The 21,715-nt window shown below is 35.2% G+C and overlaps 1 protein-coding gene and 1 pseudogene across 1 annotated transcript; both read left to right on the top strand.

Annotated features, from left to right (window-relative positions):
* Positions 1-1,503: 1,503 nt before the first annotated feature.
* On the top strand, positions 1,504-21,699 carry LOC123622811 (POTE ankyrin domain family member A-like). The gene is made up of 8 exons (XM_045529430.1): positions 1,504-1,642; positions 4,380-4,473; positions 6,911-6,984; positions 9,822-9,985; positions 18,731-18,764; positions 19,046-19,187; positions 21,600-21,631; positions 21,682-21,699. The coding sequence occupies exons 1-8, from the start codon at positions 1,553-1,555 to the stop codon at positions 21,697-21,699; spliced, it is 648 nt and encodes a 215-aa protein (XP_045385386.1). The 5' UTR covers positions 1,504-1,552.
* Positions 12,604-12,687, top strand: LOC123622988 (annotated as a pseudogene).
* Positions 21,700-21,715: the final 16 nt, after the last annotated feature.

The following is a 21,715-nucleotide window of genomic DNA, read 5'->3' as shown; positions in this document are numbered from 1 at the left end:
TTATTATCATAGAATTATAAAGAAGGGGCACCTGCCAACAGAGTATACACAGTCATCCCTGGAAGATGATCTTTTACCTTGAAAAATATCTCCAGCATTGGGGACATTTTATATTATTCTCAGGAAGCTTTGCACATAAATGTGTGTTCATCTGTAAAACTCAGAAATCCTGTAGACTTGCTTTTGTAGTCCTCTCTCCACTCCTCATGTGAATATTGGGGCCTGATTGACAATTGTAGATGTGTTTGAAGATTCTTAAATCTTCAATTTGGGTAATCATAGCTTTATTTTCTTTATAATAGATGACATCCCCAATTTTTAACTACCTTCTTATATAATGTAAATACGAAATTAGAGCTATGAGTATGTTGCTTACGTGGGAGTAAGAAAACCATGTGAAATTTAGTGGAGGATTTTATGTTTCTTTCTTACATGATGGTAGTACTTAGAAATACCTCATAATTCTGCATCACATAAGCATTTCTCCTCTACAGTTTAAAATTTTAAGATTAGTTTTAAAAATAATCTTGCAGCATCTTAAATTGGCATTTTAGAATTAAATTTTTTTATTCAATTTAACAGTGCATATTACCATAATATTCAAGAAATAAATACTTTCACATATTAATACTATTGTATCTCATATCATTCAAATATTAAAAGGTATAACTGAAAAATTGAATCATATTTTTTCCTCCTCTTGTTTTCATTTTCAAAATTTCAGAGTTCTGTGTAGGTTTTCATTATTAACTTCTACCCAGTTTCGTATATCTAAGTACATTTTACAAATAGTCATCCTTTTTCTCACACTGCCCTGTCTAAAAACCCTTTAGGTCCTTTTCTAACACTTTGTCTGTCTTTCATAATAGGGCCATATACCTTGCAGCATTTCCTGTGCTTCCCAGGTAGAACTCACTGCTCTCTCCTTTGTACTCTTACTGGCAGCAGTGAATTATTCTTTTCTGTCTTTCTTTCATTTATCTGATTTCATATATCTCATACATTTCATGCATCTCAACCTCCTCTTGAATCTTATCAGCGTCTCCCAGGATAGTGCCTATGATTTGACAGACCCAGTAAATGTTTATTGTCTTACTGACTGAGTGAGCGAGTGAGTGAGTGAATAATAAGTACAATGTTTTCTGAAGTTGGGATTTTTTTTTTTAATAGGATGAAGCAACGAAGCCAGTATCCGGACAAAAGGAAAATGGTATTGGTATTATTGAAAATGCTGCAAGAGAGCAAAAAAATATTGTCAATTTCATATGTGTGCACACAAATAACAGAAGTGGTGAGTTAGTGAATACCCTTGACAATGTTTGATCTTTAAATGCCATCATGAAGAAAACATTGAAAGTATGTAGACCCAAGTATATTATTCATTTCTTTCAAATATTTTTCTTGTGCTGTCTTTCTTTATACCATCTAATTTTTCTTCCTAAAACTGGTTCAACCTTGAAATTATTTTTGCTATTAATTTTATTTTATTGAAATAAAAATGAATGGTGATAGACTTGTATATGAATTTAAAATTTACATTAAAAATGTTCTCATGAATGTATCTGTGAATAACGTTTTAGACAAGATGTCTGCATTGGGACCTGGACAAAATGAAGATGCAGGATCACCTCGGGATTTGGAGGTACCGCCTATTGTTATTATTTTAAAATATAAGTATCAAATGATGTTAAAACCTAAAAGGAGATGTTTTGACTTTACATTCTCACCTCTGCATATGCCCATAAGAAATTATTTTCTTATATTTTCAGCTCATAATTAAAAAGGTGATTATTATTACATAGTACAACTCTGCTCATTTGTGGGATTCATTTAAGAAACTACTATAGTATAGTGTAAAAAAATAAGGCTTAGAACAGGAATCAGTTTGGGTTCCGATGTTATGTTTATCTACAATCTAAAGAATTATTCCAGGTCAACCTGTGGTCAAATGAATCATTAGATGTGTGAAAGTCCTAATGATATTCAGAGAGAAACCATCTGGACTATTGCATTTTCCAGCTTGGAACATAAAAAGATAATATCCATAACTTGAAGGTGTTAGTGTAATTGGGTTGTCAGGTATAGATCTGCAAGCAACATTTCAGGAGAAGGAAAGGTATGGGAATAGTAAATATGTAGGACTGTAGTAACAGTTTGGTTTAGCGCTGTTTTAGTAAGTAGAATTCCTTTTTAAAAATAGAACACATTGGATATTTTTGTGGCACCCATGTTTGTACTAGTGTAAGTATAAAATAATGACACTGTACATTAAGGTGACAACTGTGGAAAGAGATGGGAAGGGTCTGATAGAAGAGCTGCTGCACGGTGGCACCAGCACTGAGTGGAAGACATGTTAGTGTCCTGGTACTGTCACTTACTAGCCATGGAATCTTGAAAGTAATGATTTATTCTATTCAGATATCAGGGACCTTCTTCGAAAACATGGTACTGACATCTATTCCTTAAGAATGTGTAATGAACCAATATGGTAAGAAATGTGAAAACATTTTGTAAATTGGAGAGTGTTTATACCAATGGAGGACCAAATGATTACACTGATATTCAGTGACTTAATAAAGCTTGCAAGTACTTTTTGCAAAACAGAAGGCAGTAGTGATAAGAAAAGAATGGAAGTTATAACAGGCATATGGATTCCTAATTTGGGTTATGTTAAGTTTGAGCAGAGTATTACTAAAGATGTCCTATAGGAATATAGTGATTTGATGCTTGAGACCCTCCTGAGGGGATTTTAAATGTTTCACCATTGATTAAATGTCTGTTATTGAGTGCCAACTACATACTGAGCAGTAAGACATTGAAAATACAAGATGAGGGACTATGCTATAGGAGTAGGAACAGAAAAATAAGTAAACAACAAAGACTTATAGATCACTATAAGTTCTGCATATAAATGAAACAAACGGTTTGTTTAGAAAATATTGAGGTAATTTGTAGTGAGGATGGGGATGGAAGTGGGAGTAGAATTCTGTAGTCAGAGAAGATCTTTCTGAGGGTGGTGACATTTTAGCTGCCCACTTTCACATGACTAGAGAAGGAGCCAGCCATGGAAAAGTCTAGGAGAACATTCTGGATGGAGAGCTCAGTGGATCACATCTCTTCATTTTACCCTTAACTTCCCGGAATGACCAGGAAGTGGGATAACTACCATCCTACTCATTTTTCTTGTTATTAAGTATAGGAAAAAATGTGGAAATCAGTGTCCGGCACATTTCAGATGCTTCATGAATAAATATTCTTATTCTTCCCTATTTATTAAGGCTTGCTATTCTTTTTTTTTTTTTTTTTTGAGACAAGAGTCTCACTCTGTTGCCCAGGCTAGAGTGAGTGCCGTGGTGTCAACCTAGCTCACAGCAACCTCAACTCCTGGGCTTAAGGGATCCTACTGCCTCAGCCTCCCGAGTAGCTGGGACTACAGGCATACGCCATCATGCCCGGCTAATTTTTTCTGTATATATTTTTAGTTGGCCTGATAATTTCTTTCTATTTTTAGTAGAGACGGGGTCTCACTCTTGCTGAGGCTGGTCTCGAGCTCCTGACCTCCTGCGATCCACCCGCCTCGGCCTCCCAGAGTGCTAGGATTACAGGCGTGAGCCACCACGCCCGGCCTTACTATTCTTTTTTGAAGTTTATTTTTCATTGTGAAAGATTTAGTTTGGGTATCTCTAATGTTTGCTTACTTTACTTTTTACATCTCTAACATTTGCTTGGTTTTATTGAAATATGACATAAAGAAATGTTTTTCTTACTACTTCATCAGTTTATTCAAACATTCATACTATTAGTAAAAATTTTATTAAAATATATTAGGTATCTGCAAGCCCTTGTTTCCAAAATAGCACAGCTTGTTAAATGAGCTATTCATCCTGAACTTGACATATGCTGATGTTTCTTAGCATGCTAAGTATCTTATTTTAACACTAAAAATTTCTATAGCTAAAATTATGTTAAATATTTAATTACCTAATTATTACAGTAAGTGTATTAAATATATTTTTTAAATACTCTGTTATTTTTGGTGGGGATTGCAAAACACAGTTAGGTATTTTGAAGTTACTTCCTTGTTGAAATGTGCATACCCATTAATATTTTGTCTGTGAATATACTCCCTTTCTCATCCATTCTTGGTTTTCAGAGTCAATAGCCATAAATAGATAAAAGGTAAGCTTGATCTAGATAACATATGTGAGGTTCCCTATTGAAATGTTTTTTGATTTTCAGTACATGCTTCTCTTATTTTTAAATCTAATTGCTTTTAAAATAGGAAATTCAGATATTTTTAAGAATGTGATTATGAAATCTTGATGGAACTCATTGTTATTTTTTTAATTAAAACTCATTATTGATATTACTTTTTACAGAGTATCTCCCTGAATTTTCCACAGAATCATGGTGGTGATTTATGTGGGTCTGAAGTTAACAAACAAAAAAATACAGCCAATGGACAAGTAGAAGGTAAGAACCATATTTTATTAAAAGAAAGTCATTTAAAAGACTGTTTATTTAAAAACATGTACACTGATAATATTCTACAATCCAAAAAATATCATCCAGCATCAAGAAGCAGGCATATGTAATCAAGGTTGTTCAACTAAAATAATTCTTCAGAAAAAGGAAGAGCAGAGTGTTAGAAAGGTGGGACCAATAGAAAGTGAGCTTCCAATACCAGAGTGTGTCAGAGAAATATAGCAAACATTTCTCACTCTTCTTATCTCCCTCACTGTTGGGAAGGTATGAAGGATTGAGGCACGTGAACCTGTAGAACTACATTTTCTGTCCTACAGAGGAATGGAACCATATATAGTCAGCGATGCATGTGTATAATTCAGTGTGGTATGAAACGGTGTTACTTCATAGGATAGAATTATACAGTTCAAGATAAAAGCATTGGAAAGAAGAAGAGAGTAGGGTCAGTTATGGAGAGATCAGGGAAGATAGAGGCTGATAAACAGCACATTTGAAACATTATGACTTGTAATGCAGTTTCAGTTTGGGTGACATGATAGGGAGGAACTGGAGGCTAGATTCCAAAAGGGTCAGTTCAGGTAGAGGAAGGTGGAAGCATACTCAGTGTAGACCAGAGCGTCTCAAACTTTCATCAGTCAGCTGGGGACCTTGTTAAAAATGCACACTCTGAGTCAGCAGGTCTGGGATTCCGTATTTCTAATAAGTTCTGACCTGATGCTGGTGCTGGTGGTCCTTGGGTATAGACTTCCTTTTAGAGAAATCTGGAAGAGGAGCCATTGGATAACAGTTTAGACATTACAGGATCGGGGAAAACATTATTTATTTATTTATGTATGTATGTATGTATGTATGTATGTATGTATGTATGTATGTATATATGTCTGAGCATGTTTGTAGCCAGAGGGGAAGGAGCCAAGTGATGAGGAAGGAGAAATTAGAGATGTAAGATACTACTGCTAAATAAAGAGGAAAGATGTGGTGGGAATAATACATCAAAAAATGTAGAAGGGGTAGAATAAGGACCACAGATCTCGAGATGACTGTTGTGAAGGAAAAAGGATTGTGAGGGGGAAGGAGGGAAGAAAGAAAGAAGTTAGGAAGGTGATTTTGGAGTTGATGAGGAAACTTGGGAGGATTTCAGATGACTTCAGTATGTTCACACTCAAACAGAAGCTTAGATTATTGCTGCTCTAAAGGTTCCTGGAAGCAGGAGGGAGTGAACAATAGTAACTTAATTTTCCTCCCCATAGCTGTCAGCCATCAAATATACACGTTGTATTAATATTAGTTAATCAAATGAGATTAATTTGAATACAGAAGCATCAGCTGCTTTTTTAACATAGCTGAATTTTTGGTAAGATAATTATTTCATAAAAGTCTTTTATTTTTTTTACAATTTTTTTTGATAAATCTTTTTTTTTTTAAATTTCAGCTCTTCATGGGGGTACAAAAGCTCAGGTTATATACATTGTCCATGTCCCGCCTATCCCCCTGAGTCAGAGCCTCAGGCGTGTCCATTCTCCAGACAGTGCGCCTGGCATTCACCATGTAGTCATACCTCCATCCCCTCCTCCCCCATAAAAGTCTTTTAAAGACTACATGGTAACCAAACTAATTTTAGAAAGAAAGCAAATTATAAAGTTCATTCCTTAAATTCTAAAATTGTTATTTCAATATTGAAAACTTATTATGCATTTTTTCTTAGATGTGTTGTTGTGGCTTCTTGCATAAGTATATCAAGAAAGTTTAAGATGACTAATCCAGAGGATACAAGAAATGTAGGCATACCAGTAGCCCATATAACTAATATAAAAAATTAATATTTTCATTAACTAGCATTCTACCAATGAATTCAAGCTGATCAGAATACTTTTTCTGATGAGAGATGAACTGTACCCTCAACTCAACTGCATTGCAACTGCATACTTCCTAAATCATAGGATAAATTGAAGGACATGACAAATAATTATAGTATAATGGTACAGCTAATTCTGATGGCTTGTGTTAAGATATGCTGTAGCATTCTGCCGTCAGCTTTGATGGTTATCCTCTCAGGGTCATGATTTTCTCCACTGATTAATGATCCCTTTTCCTCTCATTGATCAGCATGTTCACACAGATCTATGCCCACTTTTCTATTGAGTTGATAAAAATAGCTAATAGTTAATAGAATTTGTGAATGAATCTTTGAGATGTTGTATGCCGGGGACCAGGTGACATCTGGTGTCTCCCGAAGTGGTTTGTTGAAGGTTTTTTGTTTTTAATTAGAAGTATTTCTTCAAGAAGTATTCTATCACAGATTTAACTTCCTTTAAACTCTCAATTTATACAATAAAAATGTTATTTTCTATCTATTTCTATAAAGACTGCCTCTTACCTCACTCTTCTAAGTAGTCCATTTTAACTCAATGTGTGGATTTGTTAGCAGAAGAAGACCTAGAAGTGACATCGGAGGATGAGCAACAAAGGCACGAAGAAAGTGAAAATAATCAGCCACAGGTATGTAAAGATTGAAATCTAAGTTTCTGACTTAACATCATTTTTAAAATTTCAGCTTATTATGGGGGTACAAAAGTTTAGGTTATGTATATTGCCCATGCCCCAACATCATTTTTTTAATAATGCAACTGGACTAAGCTTTTAGAATAAATAGTTCATGATTTACTATTTTATAATTTTAAAGCATTTAAAATAGTTATAAAACTTAAAATATTCTTAGAATATCTAGTAACTTATAGCTAATATTTACCCTGGAATTGAGGCAAATGTATTTGAGAATTTTGTTTGCTCTTCCATTTTTATAACCTCCTTACATGATAAAGAGGGTGACATCAAATATTGAATTATAAGCAATAGAAATTATGAGCAATTTAACAGTGATGGCCAATGAGTTGGATTCATGTCAAAGGAGTAACCATTGCTAGTGGCTCAAAATTTTCAGTTTTATATTGTCAATCATTAATGCCGTGGTTAAAGATTTATTCTGTCTTATGGTCTCTGATTGACTTCATAGTCTATGTCCAGGGGGAGAATGGGGTCATAAAGTCATCTCTACTGTCTGTTAAGAGAATCATACCTCTAAGAAGGGGACCTCTGGTGTTAGGGCACAAAGAACTTTCTAATTTGTTTTAATGTGGGAAATCATGAAATATTATTACATTTTAAAAGTCACTGTCATTAGTGGATGTTAGACTGTTAGTGGCCTCAGGAAAAGAATTTCCAGATGGATCACATAATACAAGCAAGAAGCTTTTTGTTGAATGAAGCAACGGTGCACCCTCTCAAGAGTAAGAGTGGGGAGGCTTGAAAAGAGCATCCGCTTCAGGAGGAAGTGAATTTTGGTGTTTTCAAGTCTTACTAATTGAGGGGAGGAATATTCGTAACTAACAGACTGACTTGTGCTCAGAATTTTGGTAGTAATTCCTAAAATTGGGTTCACTCACATTTTAATACTTTATATGGTTGTCTTTAAGCTGTCCTGGTGATTTTAGGGGTGGAGCAATTTTAAAACCACAATGTAAATGACATTACATTGGCCAAAGTTCATGTAAAATGACAGAGAGAATAATGACAAGCTAGCTGAAGCTGGTTCTTGCCTGTGGTGAACAGCCCCTCTAGTTAGCTCCTGCCTAAGGGTTATTTACTTTAACCCCTGCACCCACTCTGCAGGCCCCCCCCATCTGATCTCAGCCCTGTCTCTGAAACTTCTCCTCTAAGGAAGACTATATTAGAACTAGTCTTAAACAGATCGTCCATCTGGATTCATGACATTGTCATATTATGGCATACGATTTGAATTAAAATGTAAGAAATTGCTTTTCTTTCTAATGGGTGCGTTGATTTTGGCTCCTAGTAATTTAGTGTCACACTCCCCAGTTAGCAATCTTTAGAAAAAGCACTGAAGTGCTACTCTTTCTATTTTCTCTTCATCAATTACCTGATCCATTCTAATTTTCTAATTATAAAAAGCTCATATGTAAAATGGAGTTATCTAAAGATACAATTGTATGTAGAAATAGATTATGTCTGTTATCTAAATGATAGGAGTTCAGAGTAATGTTCTCATAATCACTATTCCTTAATCAACCTAGGTTTCTGTATCATCCCTCTTCCAAGTGGCATATGGACCGGGAAGCTCATTTATCCATATACCACATAATCTTCTGAACAAGAATAAATGTAAAATAAGTTAATAAAAGTATGTAATAAAGTCTAGGGTTTTTTCACCCTTTGGTATCTTAAAGAGGAGTTACATTTATTTGAACAATAAAATGAAAATGGAATGGGAAGGAAGCAGTGACTGAAAAGACATTAATATGTGTCTAACCTTGAGAATTGCAACGAATACGCCCAGCCAAATGCATCTGTTTAAAGTGCTTTTATGTATGCAAGGTTTATCTGTTTGACTCAAACTGTTGGAACTTATAATTCCATCGTGACCACTTTAAATATTGTTGACCAGAAATACACATACTTCCACATAGTTTTGAAAATCAGCAGTCTCAAATGTTTGTTGAATCAAACCTTTACATTATATTGCTAATAAGGTATAAGATTTAACATGTATGAATTCTATCATAGAAGTAGAAAAATCCTCAGCCAAAAATTTAGTATTTCACCCCAAAGTGGAAAGTGTGAGTTCTGTACATTCAGTTACTTATACTGTACATCCTCCAGCTATAAAATTTTATGGTTACTGAATGTGAAATTTGGGAAGCATCTCATTTTTCAGAACTCCACGCTAGCAACTCAGCAGTTGCACTCTGCTACTTGTGTTGTGGCAAACTTGGTTCATATATATTAGTGAGTACCTTCATTTTTTGATATCTCTGTATCCAAATGAAAAAAGAATGATAAAAGGCAGTGAGCAAAAGATTAACTTGCTACAGAAAAGGGAAAGCTTCCTTTCTGTTCCTGAAGCCTTACAGTGTTGCATCCTGTAAATCTGGCTATTGAATGTAAAATGCAGGTGGTAGGACAGAAGAAGAGATATTTTATGTCTTTGTCTTTTTCTTTCTGTTTCTGGGGGTGGAAATTCCTATTAGCCAGAGAAGAGTGGAGGTGAATAACAGAAAAATTAAAAAAAAGGGCCCTTGTAGAAATTTTAGAAAATTCTGTTTTTTTCAGTCAAACACAAATGAACTAGACTTTATAAAAATTTCAATAATACTATAATTATAACTATGTGTAATAATACAATTAAAGTAACCACAAAATATTTAATAATTAAAAATATGACAGTTAAGGTGAGTCAAGGGATAAAATCAATGAAAAGAGAAAAAATTATTTTTATTGATAAAGTAATAATTATTCTTACTATCAAACTTTCATTAAAGGTCAATGAAAGAGAGAAGCACAAAAGCAATAAAATGGCAGTATCAGAAAACCTATATGATGGTGCTGCTGATGACGGTGACGATGATGCATTACTTCCAGAAAGAAAGAGTAGGAAAACTGAAAGTGGGCAGTTTCCTAGGATGGAGAAAGAAGTGTGTGATAGGTAAGCCTGTAGCAATATTTAACAGTAGATAATTTTATTGTACAATACAGTTAATTCTAATTAGACCAATATTCATCATTAACAAATTTTATGCATTTCTTGGGTATATTCAGCCTTACTTGGTGATCAGAGAAATGCACATTAACAATGAGATAACATGTTTTTCAATCATACTGGCATTTTGTTAGAAAAAGATAAGCAGTGTTGGCAAATATGAGGAGAATGCATTCTCATACACTGTTGGTAAATGAAATTGGTAACTTCTTTCTGAAGTGCAATTTGGTAGCAAGTATCAACATTTCAGATATGTCACTCCTTTAACCTAACAGAAGCTTCAGATCTGGGACTAGATCCTACAGGAAAACATGACTTGTGTAAACACACATGAACACAAGTTAAGTATGTTTATTCTATGTTATACATAACATACACAAAACGAATATATACATAGATAGCATTTTCTTTCTTTTTTTTTTTTTTTGAGACAGAGTGTCGGTGTGTTGCCTGGGCTAGAGTGCTGTGGCGTTAGCCTAGCTCACAGCAACCTCAAACTCCTGGGCTCAAGCAATCCTCCTGCCTCAGCCTCCCGAGTAGCTGGGACTACAGGCATGCACCACCATGCCTGGCTAACTTTTATATGTATATTTTTAGCTGTCCATATAATTTTCTTTCTATTTTTAGTAGAGAGGGAGTCTCGCTCTTGCTCAGGCTGGTATCGATCTCCTGAGCTCAAACAATCCTCCTGCCTCGGCCTCCCAGAGTGCTAGGATTACAGGCATGAGCCACCATGCCTGGCAGATAGCATATGTTAAGGATACATGATATGTGTGTTAAGAATATTTATACAAGTGCGTTAAGTATATACATGTATATGTATGTTAAAGATAGTTACTGTAACATCATCATATCAAAAACTTAGAGAAAGTCTAAATACCGTTCAATAAGGAAATAGTTACATTGTCATATCCATATCATAATGTCATATGCAACCATTGGAACAATGAGGTTGGATCTATAGTGTACTGATTATTTCACAGTTGACAGATATTTAAAACGTTTAGTTTCATGACATATCTTAAGCAAATTGTGTTAGAATTCTTGTAATATCTGCTGAGGTTCAAAAGGAAGCCACGTGCTACACTGCAGCTCTACCTTGTTCCCAAGAAAACTGCTAGTTATTCAGTTGTTGGCTTTTTGTTCTCAATGTGTGAATGCTGACCTATTGGACCGTCACATTAATCCAGATATTGCCAAAGGATTGCATATCTATATTCTGTATAAACATTTCCATATTTTGGGTAAAACTTACTAAAATACATCAAAGGATCTTTAATCTGCTAACCAGGTATTGGCCAACTCTTTCTGTAGAAAGCCAGATAGTAAATGATTTAGGCTTTGTGAACCACAGGGTCTCTGTTGTCGTAGTCCACAAACTGTCATAGACAGTAAGTGAATTGACATTGTAGTGTCCCAGTTAAACTTTACTTACAGACAGTAGGCTTGACTTGGCCCCAAGGCCCCTAATTTGCCGACCCTTGTGCCAAAACCAAGGTGCTCCTAAAGCAGTGAATTTTGTTTTTAAAGATACCCTAACTGCATGCCATTAACCTTTTTTTTTAAAAAGATAACATGTGTCAGTATGCATCCCACCATATTTTCAACAGTGACTTCACATTAAGTAACTTACAAAAATTCAGTTTAAAAATGAGATTATTTTCTGCATTTTCTCCTTTTATTCCTGTCGTTGAATCAATATTTTAGCATGGATGATTGCTTTGTATATTTGATGAGTGTAAAATATCTTGTAGTTGGATCATTTTTCTAAAGGCAAAAATACTGCTCTTGAACATTTTGGTCTTTCTGTGGTCTTTTTTTATAAGTATGAGCAAAATGATAATCAGCTTATATAATTGAGTAATGTTCAAGGTGTCTTGTATTTCTATAATTATTGCAAATCCATTACTTAATACCTTGGTCTGGCATTTTTAAAATGCCATATGTATATAATTTTGAAACCTATAAAGTGTGAAAATATACTATATAATTATTGTATAGTGATTGAAATATATAGCTAAACAAGAAGAACATTAGAGCATCCATGATCAGGCCACTTAGGTATGATGGCCTTGAAAAAACTGTCTCTGCTCATGGACTTGAATTTCTTTTCCCTTCATTCTTGAACTCATTCCAGCAATTTTCACCCACACCACTACTGCAAAGTTGGTTTTCTCAAAGTTCCCACTGATTTTCACTTTAATAAATCTCGATATAATTTCTTAGACCTCATTTTACAGAACCTATCAGCAATCTTTTCCCCAGTGAAAAGCTCTCTCCTCCGTAATCATTTTTTCCCTTGACTTTCAGGATATCACTCCTGGTTTTTCCTCCTTCCTCTCTAGTTCATCCGTCTTAGTCTGTTTTGTGTGCTTGCCCTCACACCCCACCTTCTGCACATTGAAGTGTCACAGGGCTCAGTCCTCAATCTTCTTTCTCATGACTTTTATTACCTTGTGTGTGCTAATGGTTTCCTTAATTCCAGACCTATATCCCAAACTGCCTACTTGACCCCTCTCTTTGGGTAGCTGTTAGGTATCACAAAATTACCAGGTTGAAAATTGAGCTTTGTGCAGTGGCAGTGTCATAGCCAAGGAGGTTTATCTGAGGCGCGATTATTGCTAATTGAAAACTTTTCCCAAATTTGAGCTACTGATGTTCTTCCTCATACCTCCCCCTCATGGAGTCTTTCCTACTTGAGTTAATGGCAACGCTTCCAGTTACTCTGACAAAGACCTTGGGGTAATCCTTGACACCCCCCCCTCTCTCTCTCGTCTTTGACATCTAATATCTAATCTCTCAGCACACCTTGTCAGGTCTTCCTTCAAAATATGTGCAGAAGCCATTCACCACTTGCCTGTCTAAGCCACCACCATCTGCTGTCTAGATGAGTGTAACGCACTGCTAAATGGTCTTTTTTTCCTAATCCTCTTTCCATCAATGCTTAACCCAGTGCTCCTATTAAAACAAGTCAGATGATGTCATTCCTCTGCTCAGAATGTCCCCATTGCCTCCCTTTTCAGCCAGAGTATATGTCACCATTCCTCCTAATACCTAAAATGCTGTGCATGATCTGACCTTTAGTACCTCTGACTTAATTTTTCATTTTTCTATCCCTTTAGCTCTGCTACTGCCTCACTGAACTTCTTGCTGTTCTTAAATTGTCCAGGCACACCTCTGTACTTGGTGGTTCTCTCTATTTTAAATGGTTTCTCTCAGATAGCTTCCTGGCCACTTTTTGTCTATTCCTTCAGTTCTTTCCTTAACAACCATTTTCTCAGCAAGGCCTTTTCTAGACATGCTAACACTTCCACCATCCCTCTTCTCCCACACATAAGCATTTCATTAACCTGCTTTACCTTTTCTCCTCTAATATGCGATGTAGTTTGCCCATCTATTCTGTTTGTTGTCATTGTGTGTTTCCTTCACTCTCATGATAGGACATTTTTGTGTTCACTGCCATATCCCTTATGCCTAGAAAACAGCCTAATATGTAACATAGTAAGGAGCTACTCCATAGAATTGTATTAACAGTGTATGGAGTTTACCCTGTGGATATTGTTTTAATCATCAGACTAATTCTCATTTAAAATCACAAGAATGGAAAGACATTCACCACATGTACTTGCCATCAAATTGGTACTAACTGTTCAACACTAAGGTGCTCACATGGTAGTAATACTCATTGGGTCCTGATCATGTGGAGGGTTGGGGGGATGAACCCACAACTGATGGAAGCAGAGCAGACTGTATGGAGGAAGGGCAGGCTTGTAGCCCTGGCTTGGGTGAGACAAATGCATTACATGTAACAAAAATGTTTGTACCTCCATGCTATCCTGAATTAAAAAAAAATAAAGCAGAAATATTTTAGGGATCATTTAGTAGAGTAGGATTTTTATTTTTGTGAGCATCACTAGATTCCGCTGTAAGATTTATAAAAGCCAAAATCCCTTCATTAAAAATATGAACATAAGCACATATACAGATATTTTGCATAAATGCTATTTTATTTCATTATGAACTTATTTTTTCAAGTAAGTAGAATATTAAAAAAATTGTGAATATAAAAGTGTGACATGGGTTCACTGTGACAATTTTACTTGGCAATTATGCATTTTTTGGATTCTTTTGGATATTTCTAATAAGCTATATTCTGTCTATTAATTTGTTTCCATTTAGGAAGAAAAGCCCAATAATGTGTTTACTCAGTATTATTTCTTTTACTGTAATTATGATCATTTTAAATATAGTAAGACAGATCAAAGGAATTGCAAACTGCGTTTGTGTTTTATTTTTTATTTTATTATTGTTTTTTTGAGACAGAGTCTCGCTCTGTTGCCCGGGCTAGAGTGAGTGCTGTGGCATCAGCTTAGCTCACAGCAACCTCAGACTCCTGGGCTTAAGCAATCCTTCTGTCTCAGCCTCCCAAGTAGCTGGGACTACAGGCATGTGCCACCATGCCCGGCTAATTTTTTCTACATATATTTTTAGTTGGCCAGATAATTTCTTTCTATTTTTAGTAGAGATGGGGTCTCGCTCTTGCTGAGGCTGGTCTCGAGCTCCTGACCTCGAGCAGTCCACCTGCCTCGGCCTCCCAGAGTGCTAGGATTACAGTCGTGAGCCACTGTGCCCTGCCTCCATTTGTGTTTTATTAAGAAAAGTGAAATGGAAGAGAGGTAAATTTAATGTACTTAAAAAAAATTCTTTCCAAAGGATGATGAGCCTTCAATATCTGAAAGAAGAAGATAAAGTTGGAATTTAATGCTTTCTCTAGTAAGAGAGCTATGCTGGTCAGGCACAGTTTCTTCTGACAGAGCAGCTGCTGATCTTATACGGGGTTTTTGGGAGAAGTGGCATTTGAGGACTGGCAGCCTCTCAGAGGAATACATAGGCTGACATGATCTGTACTGGCACGGTTATTTGAGTGACGCAGTGGTTGAGTGCTGGGCACTCCCAGGCATGTTTATAGGAATGAGTTTGTGTCTGACGGGCTGTCTTTCAGAAGCAAGTGGCTGACGTTGATTGGTGAATGAGGCCAGTGGTCACTGATGGATTGACTAGATTTAAAACTACTTGGGGGTGCCTACTTGTTACCATGGCTACAGATAACTCATTTTCTAAGTATGAGGACCAGATATTTTCTGTTTAAAAGTTGCCTTCTATGAACTATTTTCAAAATGAAAACTATTTGTTATTCTGGAATTGTAGACTTATTTTTGCAGTTTGAGTCGAGGCAATTGTTTAGTAATTGCTCTCAGGAAGATATTTTCCCCTACCACTTTGTTTTTGCCTGCTTAGTCTTAACCAGAGAAGTTATCTACATGATTTGTTTTATAGCTGTTTTATCTTTGTTTTTGATATTTTTAGAGGCTCATGCTCAACTCCTAACATAATCTCTTGCGGGAAATTTCAGTTTCTTTGTAAATGTATATAGGTATATGATAGTGATTTTCTTACACATGTGTTTATTGCACAAAAAAGGTAAATACACTTTTCTGTTGGTGAATCCAACTATTTACATTACAATTAGCTAGGCTAAAAGTATAAAAAAATCAATAAATTATTTTATTTTCAAACAAAATTATAGTTCATTACAATATTACCATTTTCAAACACTATAGAATGAAGTATAAGTATTCTAAAAGTAAAGATTTCCCCCAAGATATTTCCCGATTCCTTACATTCATGTTATATGTACTTCATGCTATTTTATAGCTTTTGAAATGAAACATTATCATATTTAAACAGAAAACCAAAAATATAGCACAAATCTAATTATGGCCCCTGTGCCTAAGAATCATTGCTTGTAGGCAGTGAGCTCCAGACTTTCAGGGTAGCATTCAAGGTTAGCGTAGCATTCACCTCTCATCATTTTCTTCTATGTCTTTTATACTTTTCCTTTCAAGTTCCTAAGAAATACCTAGACACCCTGTCCCTAATCTCTGTGCTCACATTCTTTCTTAAGCAGGTTGGCTTTCTCCTACTTTTTGCCTGGTAAGCTCCTTTTACATTTTGTCTGTTCCGTGAAGCCATCGTTGTGCTCAGATAGAACTTTGCTGAAAGATCCACTCTTATGTATCCCATTGTATCATAATTGCAATTTACTTGTTTTTTGAAGCAGGGAATATACATTTCCTTGCATGTTGTTGGTATTTCATAACTGTTTTTTGAATTAATAAATGAAATGGAGAAGACTCTTAATTTTCTAAAAATTGTCTCTATATTGTCAATATAACTATTAGAAAACATTATCTCTTTTATGTGTTTTTTTAAAGTATTGGTCCTGCATTGCAGTATAAGGGAAGTAAAGAAAAATGAAAATGAAAAATGGACCTCAGACGAATCTGTGATGAGCAGTGTATGAGAAAGCCAGTTTACTAACTGGTGGTGTGAATGACAGAACTTGAAGTGAAATAGAATGAAGGAAGATAAAATCTATAAGTCCTTTATGTCCTTGTGAAAGAATGTCAGCAGTGATTACTTTCACTGGAAATAGAATAGTGTAGTCTGCCAAAGCTAGAGAATACTCAACTGTATCAATGCTGTGGAATGATTGATTAAGATGAAGACAAGTGAACTTGGACAAGGAGCAGTTTCAATAAATGTTCGCCATGGAACCCTGACTGTAGTGGAGAGCATAGACAACTCTCGAGTGAAATGTTCCTGGGAAAGGCAATGGAGAAACGGGAGGTAACTGAAGAAGAATGTGGGATTCAAGGGAGTTTTCTTTCTTTATTTTAAACTGGAAGCTTTTAGAGAGTATATCTGTATGCTGTTGGGAATGATCCAGTAGAGAAGGACATGTATGTGAAATTTAATTTTGTTTACATGTCTAAGCACTACAAAGCTTGATACATTATGTTCTGAGCATTTGTAGTAAACGAATTGTCCTTAGAAGTTCTATTCATGTATGATTTTATAGTAGGATGTTATTTCTTCAGAATTGGTTCAGAAATGAAATAGTCTAATATAATTAAAGATGCCAATGATGACCTAAAAGTTAAACTATAATACATAGATTTTAAAAAGTGTAGTTATAAACCTACAAACACTTAAGCCATACTTGTTACAGTTTAAACATTCATTTTTAACTGTATATATTACAGTACCTTTGCCAGTAGCATAACGAATACCTATGATTTGGTAAGGTGCTCTAAATTATCAGGTATATGTGTCAACTTTATAATTATTTAGATTCTGGGGGGAAGGGGAAGTTTTTCTTTAAGTGCAATAAAAAAACAAACTCTTACTATCTACTACAGGTTATTAGTTCTGGATTATAAAGTTCTAAAGTATAAAAAACAGTTTCCTTGTACCAACAGTGTCATTGATATGTATTATGTGCTGAATAAGTATTTGTTGAATGCATGAATGAACATTTGAATAGATGAATGAATGCCTGTTGATGACTTTCTGTAGAAAAAATAAATTTTTAGTTTATTAAAAGTAGGTTTCCAAATTTGCCTGGGTATAAAACCTTTTGAGAAAACATTTACAAGATTCAGAAATCATTATATATGATTTTAGCCAGAAATGGAATGATAATATGGTTTTCTCTGCTATCCTCTAACCTTTTAAAAAATATTTATTTATTTAATTAATTTCAGGATATTATGGGGGTACAAACATTTTGCTTACAAGTGTTACTTTCACAGCATATGGTGAAAACCCATGCTTTGGAGCCAGAAACCTTGAGTTTGAATGCTGGGTCTGCTATGGACAAGATTTTTTTGTGTGTGTGTGGAGACAGAGTCTCACTCTGTTGCCTGGGCTGGAGTGCCATGGTGTCATGCTAGCTCACAAAAACCTCAAACTCTTGGGCTCAAGCTATCCTCCTGCCTCAGTCTCCCAAGTAGCTGGGACTACAGGCACGTGCCACCATGCCTGGCTAATTTTCTCTCTATATATTTTTAGTTGTCCAGATAATTTCTATTTTTTAGTAGAGATGGGGTCTCACTCCCGCTCAGGCTGGTCTTGAACTCCTGACCTCGAGCGATCCACCTGCCTCCACCTCCCAGAGTGCTAGGATTGCAGGCGTGGAGCCACCGCACTTGGCCTATGGACAAGCTGTGTGAGCTTGAGCAAGTTCTGTGGCCTTTCTGTGCCTAGCTTCTTCCTTTATGAAATACCTAATGTGTTATCTACCTCACAGGATTATGGTGAGGACAAAAATGAGTTTCCAGCGTGCACAGTGCTTAAAATAATGCAAAGTATCTGTATAGTAAGTCCTGAATAAGCTAGCTAATAACATGGTTAAAAAGGGATTTCCCTCATATAAGGACATAAGTATTATTTCCCAAATAGGTTTGGGTGCCAGTAAAAGCTTGTTTTTAGTGAAAAGGAGAATAACAACAATAAATATATCCTGGTATGTTTCTTTCTATTAAATAATGCAGATAACATGTTTTTCCTTTTGCTTTGAATGTCAGAAAGCTTGATCTAAATTTAATTCTTTGTTATGATATTATTAATATATTTTCTTTATCTTTTAAAATTACTTTCTATCATTTAAACTTCCTTGTAAAAATTATTATATTTTATATTACCCTTAATCTTTTCAATAGGAGAAATAAATTTACATATGAATTTTATTACATAAAAATTAGACATTTTATGTATAAAAAATTTTAGCTATTCTTTATATTTTACATATTTATTATTTGTCTGAAAGAAATTGTTTTATTTTTCCAGGCCTGCAAAGCAAACATCTAAGGAGAAGAACAAGGTATTTAAAAATAAATTATCAAAAGTATTATGGTTAGAATATAGACTATACAACATAAAACAAGAAAATAGAGAATATTTTATTGTAAAGACATTTACTTTGAAAAAGGGATTAAGACGCAGTAGCCATCGATAAAGGTATCCTTTGAACAAAAATCAGTTCGTTTTAGAAGAACCTGTGATTTTACTTACATAAATGTTGGAAAACCAGCACTTTTGTACATTTTGTTTATGCTATGAGTATTTTGGAGACATATTGAAGTAGTGTTATTTATTTTGCAGGTCAAAGAACAAATACATTCTATGGGTGACCATAATGACTTAACTTGGTCATCTGAAATGGCCCCAGAGGATTATGACTTGCCTTCCTCTTATTATCAGCATTTTATGTTGCCTGTTGAACAGCTTGGAATGGACTGTAAAGGTAGAACCATTGTATAAATCTAAGGCCTTCTTCCATATCCTTTAGTAACGTATATACCCATTGCTTAGCACTGCACCATATAGCACTGATGTATTTCAGTCACGTTCATCCCAGAAATATACTTTATGTTAATGTAGAGTTAGAACTAAGGTATATTGTACACCCTGAGCCGAAGAGTTATTATAATTCTAGTGTGCTTTTGTCAGTAAGAATGGCCCTCATAGTCTTTTTGTTGACTCTCTTTTCCACTGTACCTGTACTCAAGGGCAGGTTTCCATTAACTTCCCCCTGGAATACTGGAATAAACTTTAAACTGTTTCCCCTTCTACCCTAGCTGCCCCAACTGTGGTCTACTCTTCAACCATAATTATATATTTTGAAAAATAATATCTGATCATGGTCCTCTCTTGCTTAAAACACAGCTATCATTTCTCATTGCTATAACATTAAAAATCTCAATTCTCCAACATTATCCTCCGTTATTTTCTACCCTTCTTTCTGTCTGTGTCCCAGCCACTGTCTTAGATGCTTGTCGCTATAATCAATGGCTTTCATGAGGTATAATTAATATACGATAAACACATATATAAAATATACAATTTGACAATTTTTGACATATATGGAGACAAGTGAAACCATCACCACTGTCAAGGTAGTTAACATTCATCACACGCAAACGTCTTCTCATACCACTTTATATTCTTTTATTAAGACACTACTCAATTGTTTCCCAAAGTATTTCCACAATTTTCCATTCCCATCAGCAGTATCTGACAGTTCCAGTTGCTCGGTATTGTCGCAAACATCATGTATTGCCATTTTTTAAAATTTTTAATTTTTAGGCATTCTGATGCGTGTGTACTGTGCATATCATAATGGATTCAATATGCATTATCCTAATAACTAATAATGTTGAGCATCTTCTCATGTGCTTATTGGCCATTTGTATAACTTCTTTGTGAACTTTTTTTTCACTTCTATTGCCACTTAAAAAATTAGTTTTTGGATATTTTTACTTTATTAACAGTGTCTTTTTTTTTTTGCAAGAACTTTGTCCCAGTTTGTGGCTTGACTTCTCATTCTGTTAATAGTATCTTTTAAACAGAAAAAGTTTATAGTTTTGATAAAGTCCAATTTATCTGTTTGTTCAATTATAGATTTTCTTTTTATGTCATGTCTAAAACGTCTTTGCCCAGCAAAAGATCACAAAGACTTTCTCCTGTGCTTCATTCTAGAAGTATTATGCTTTTAGGACTTATATTAATATTTGGATCTATGTTCCATTTTGAGTTCATATTTGGTATCTTTCCATTTATGTAAGTTGTATTTAATTATGTCAGTGATATTTTATAGTTTTTAGTATACAGGTTTTCCTTATTTTACCAGTTTTATCCTGTATTTCATTGTTTGATAAAGTTGTAAATATTTTTAAAATTTTAATTTGCTTATTTATTGCTAGTATGATTTTTTTTGCAGCCTGGCTCAGGGGAATGGCCACTCTTCCTGGCTCTGTGTGAACACCAGGCATGGTTTCCTCTATTTCTTTTAACTGTTTTTCCCCCCTTGGTCTTAGGTAGTTTCCTAGCACACATGCACTGTTCATTACTCTGCTAAATACCCAATGGGGGATCTCTGCAGATCTCCCAGTTTCTTTCCCTGTGCTGCTCTCTCCTATCCAGTGTTTTGTCCCGTGATCTCTGTCTGCCTTGGTTTTACCAGACTGTCAGTTTCATCAACTCAACTCAGGGAGTGTGGGAGACTGTACCTGAGGTTTTTCCTCCCTTACTCATGGCCTGGACCGTGGGTCAAGGCAGAGAGCTGGGGCATTCATAAGGCTTACTTCACTTGTTTCCTTTCTTTCAAGGATCCTGGTCTCCATTGCCTGAAGGTCCACTGTCTTGAAAATCCTTGTTTAATGTACCTTACCTGTTTGGTTTTGGTTCTTTCAGGTAATAAGGACAGCCAGCACTTGTTACTCTAAGTTGGCTGGAACAAGATTGCAGCGGAGCTTCACCACAGTCCATAGAATGTTTTCCTTCTCTCATTTTGATCGCTTCTTTTCCATCCTTCCTTTCTCAGTGTAGCCACTTCTTCCTCAGGGAAAGCTTCCCTGGGCCCAGTGTAGATCAGTTTTTCTTATGTGATCATAGAACTCAGTTTTCTTACAGTATCTGTCTGAGTTTATAATTGTCACTTACTTTGTCTTTGTTCTTCACCACACTGGAAGCATTTAAATAAGAACGGATGTCTGTTTTATCTGCAGAGCTGAGCATAATGTCTTCCACTTTGTAGGCACTCAATATATGTTTGTTCAGTGTATGAATGGGTGAATGTTAAGCATACAGTGCTTCATATGCAAAAAGTACTCATATAGTTTATGTCTATCTTGTTTTCTCCCTAATACAAATACAGATTCTGCTAGCATCTTGAGAATGCAAGATGTGGTTCTTTCATGTGCTAGAGAAATAGAACTTAAAAATGTTCCGTGTGAAAGACTTACAAGAAAAAGTAAAAAGATAGCAAACATG

The sequence above is a fragment of the Lemur catta genome, chromosome 17 (assembly GCF_020740605.2).
Source record: "Lemur catta isolate mLemCat1 chromosome 17, mLemCat1.pri, whole genome shotgun sequence".
In the NCBI taxonomy this organism is placed as follows: Eukaryota; Metazoa; Chordata; class Mammalia; order Primates; family Lemuridae; genus Lemur; species Lemur catta.
The sequence above is the reverse complement of the archived record's forward strand: the minus strand, read 5'-3'. Positions and strand labels throughout refer to the sequence as shown.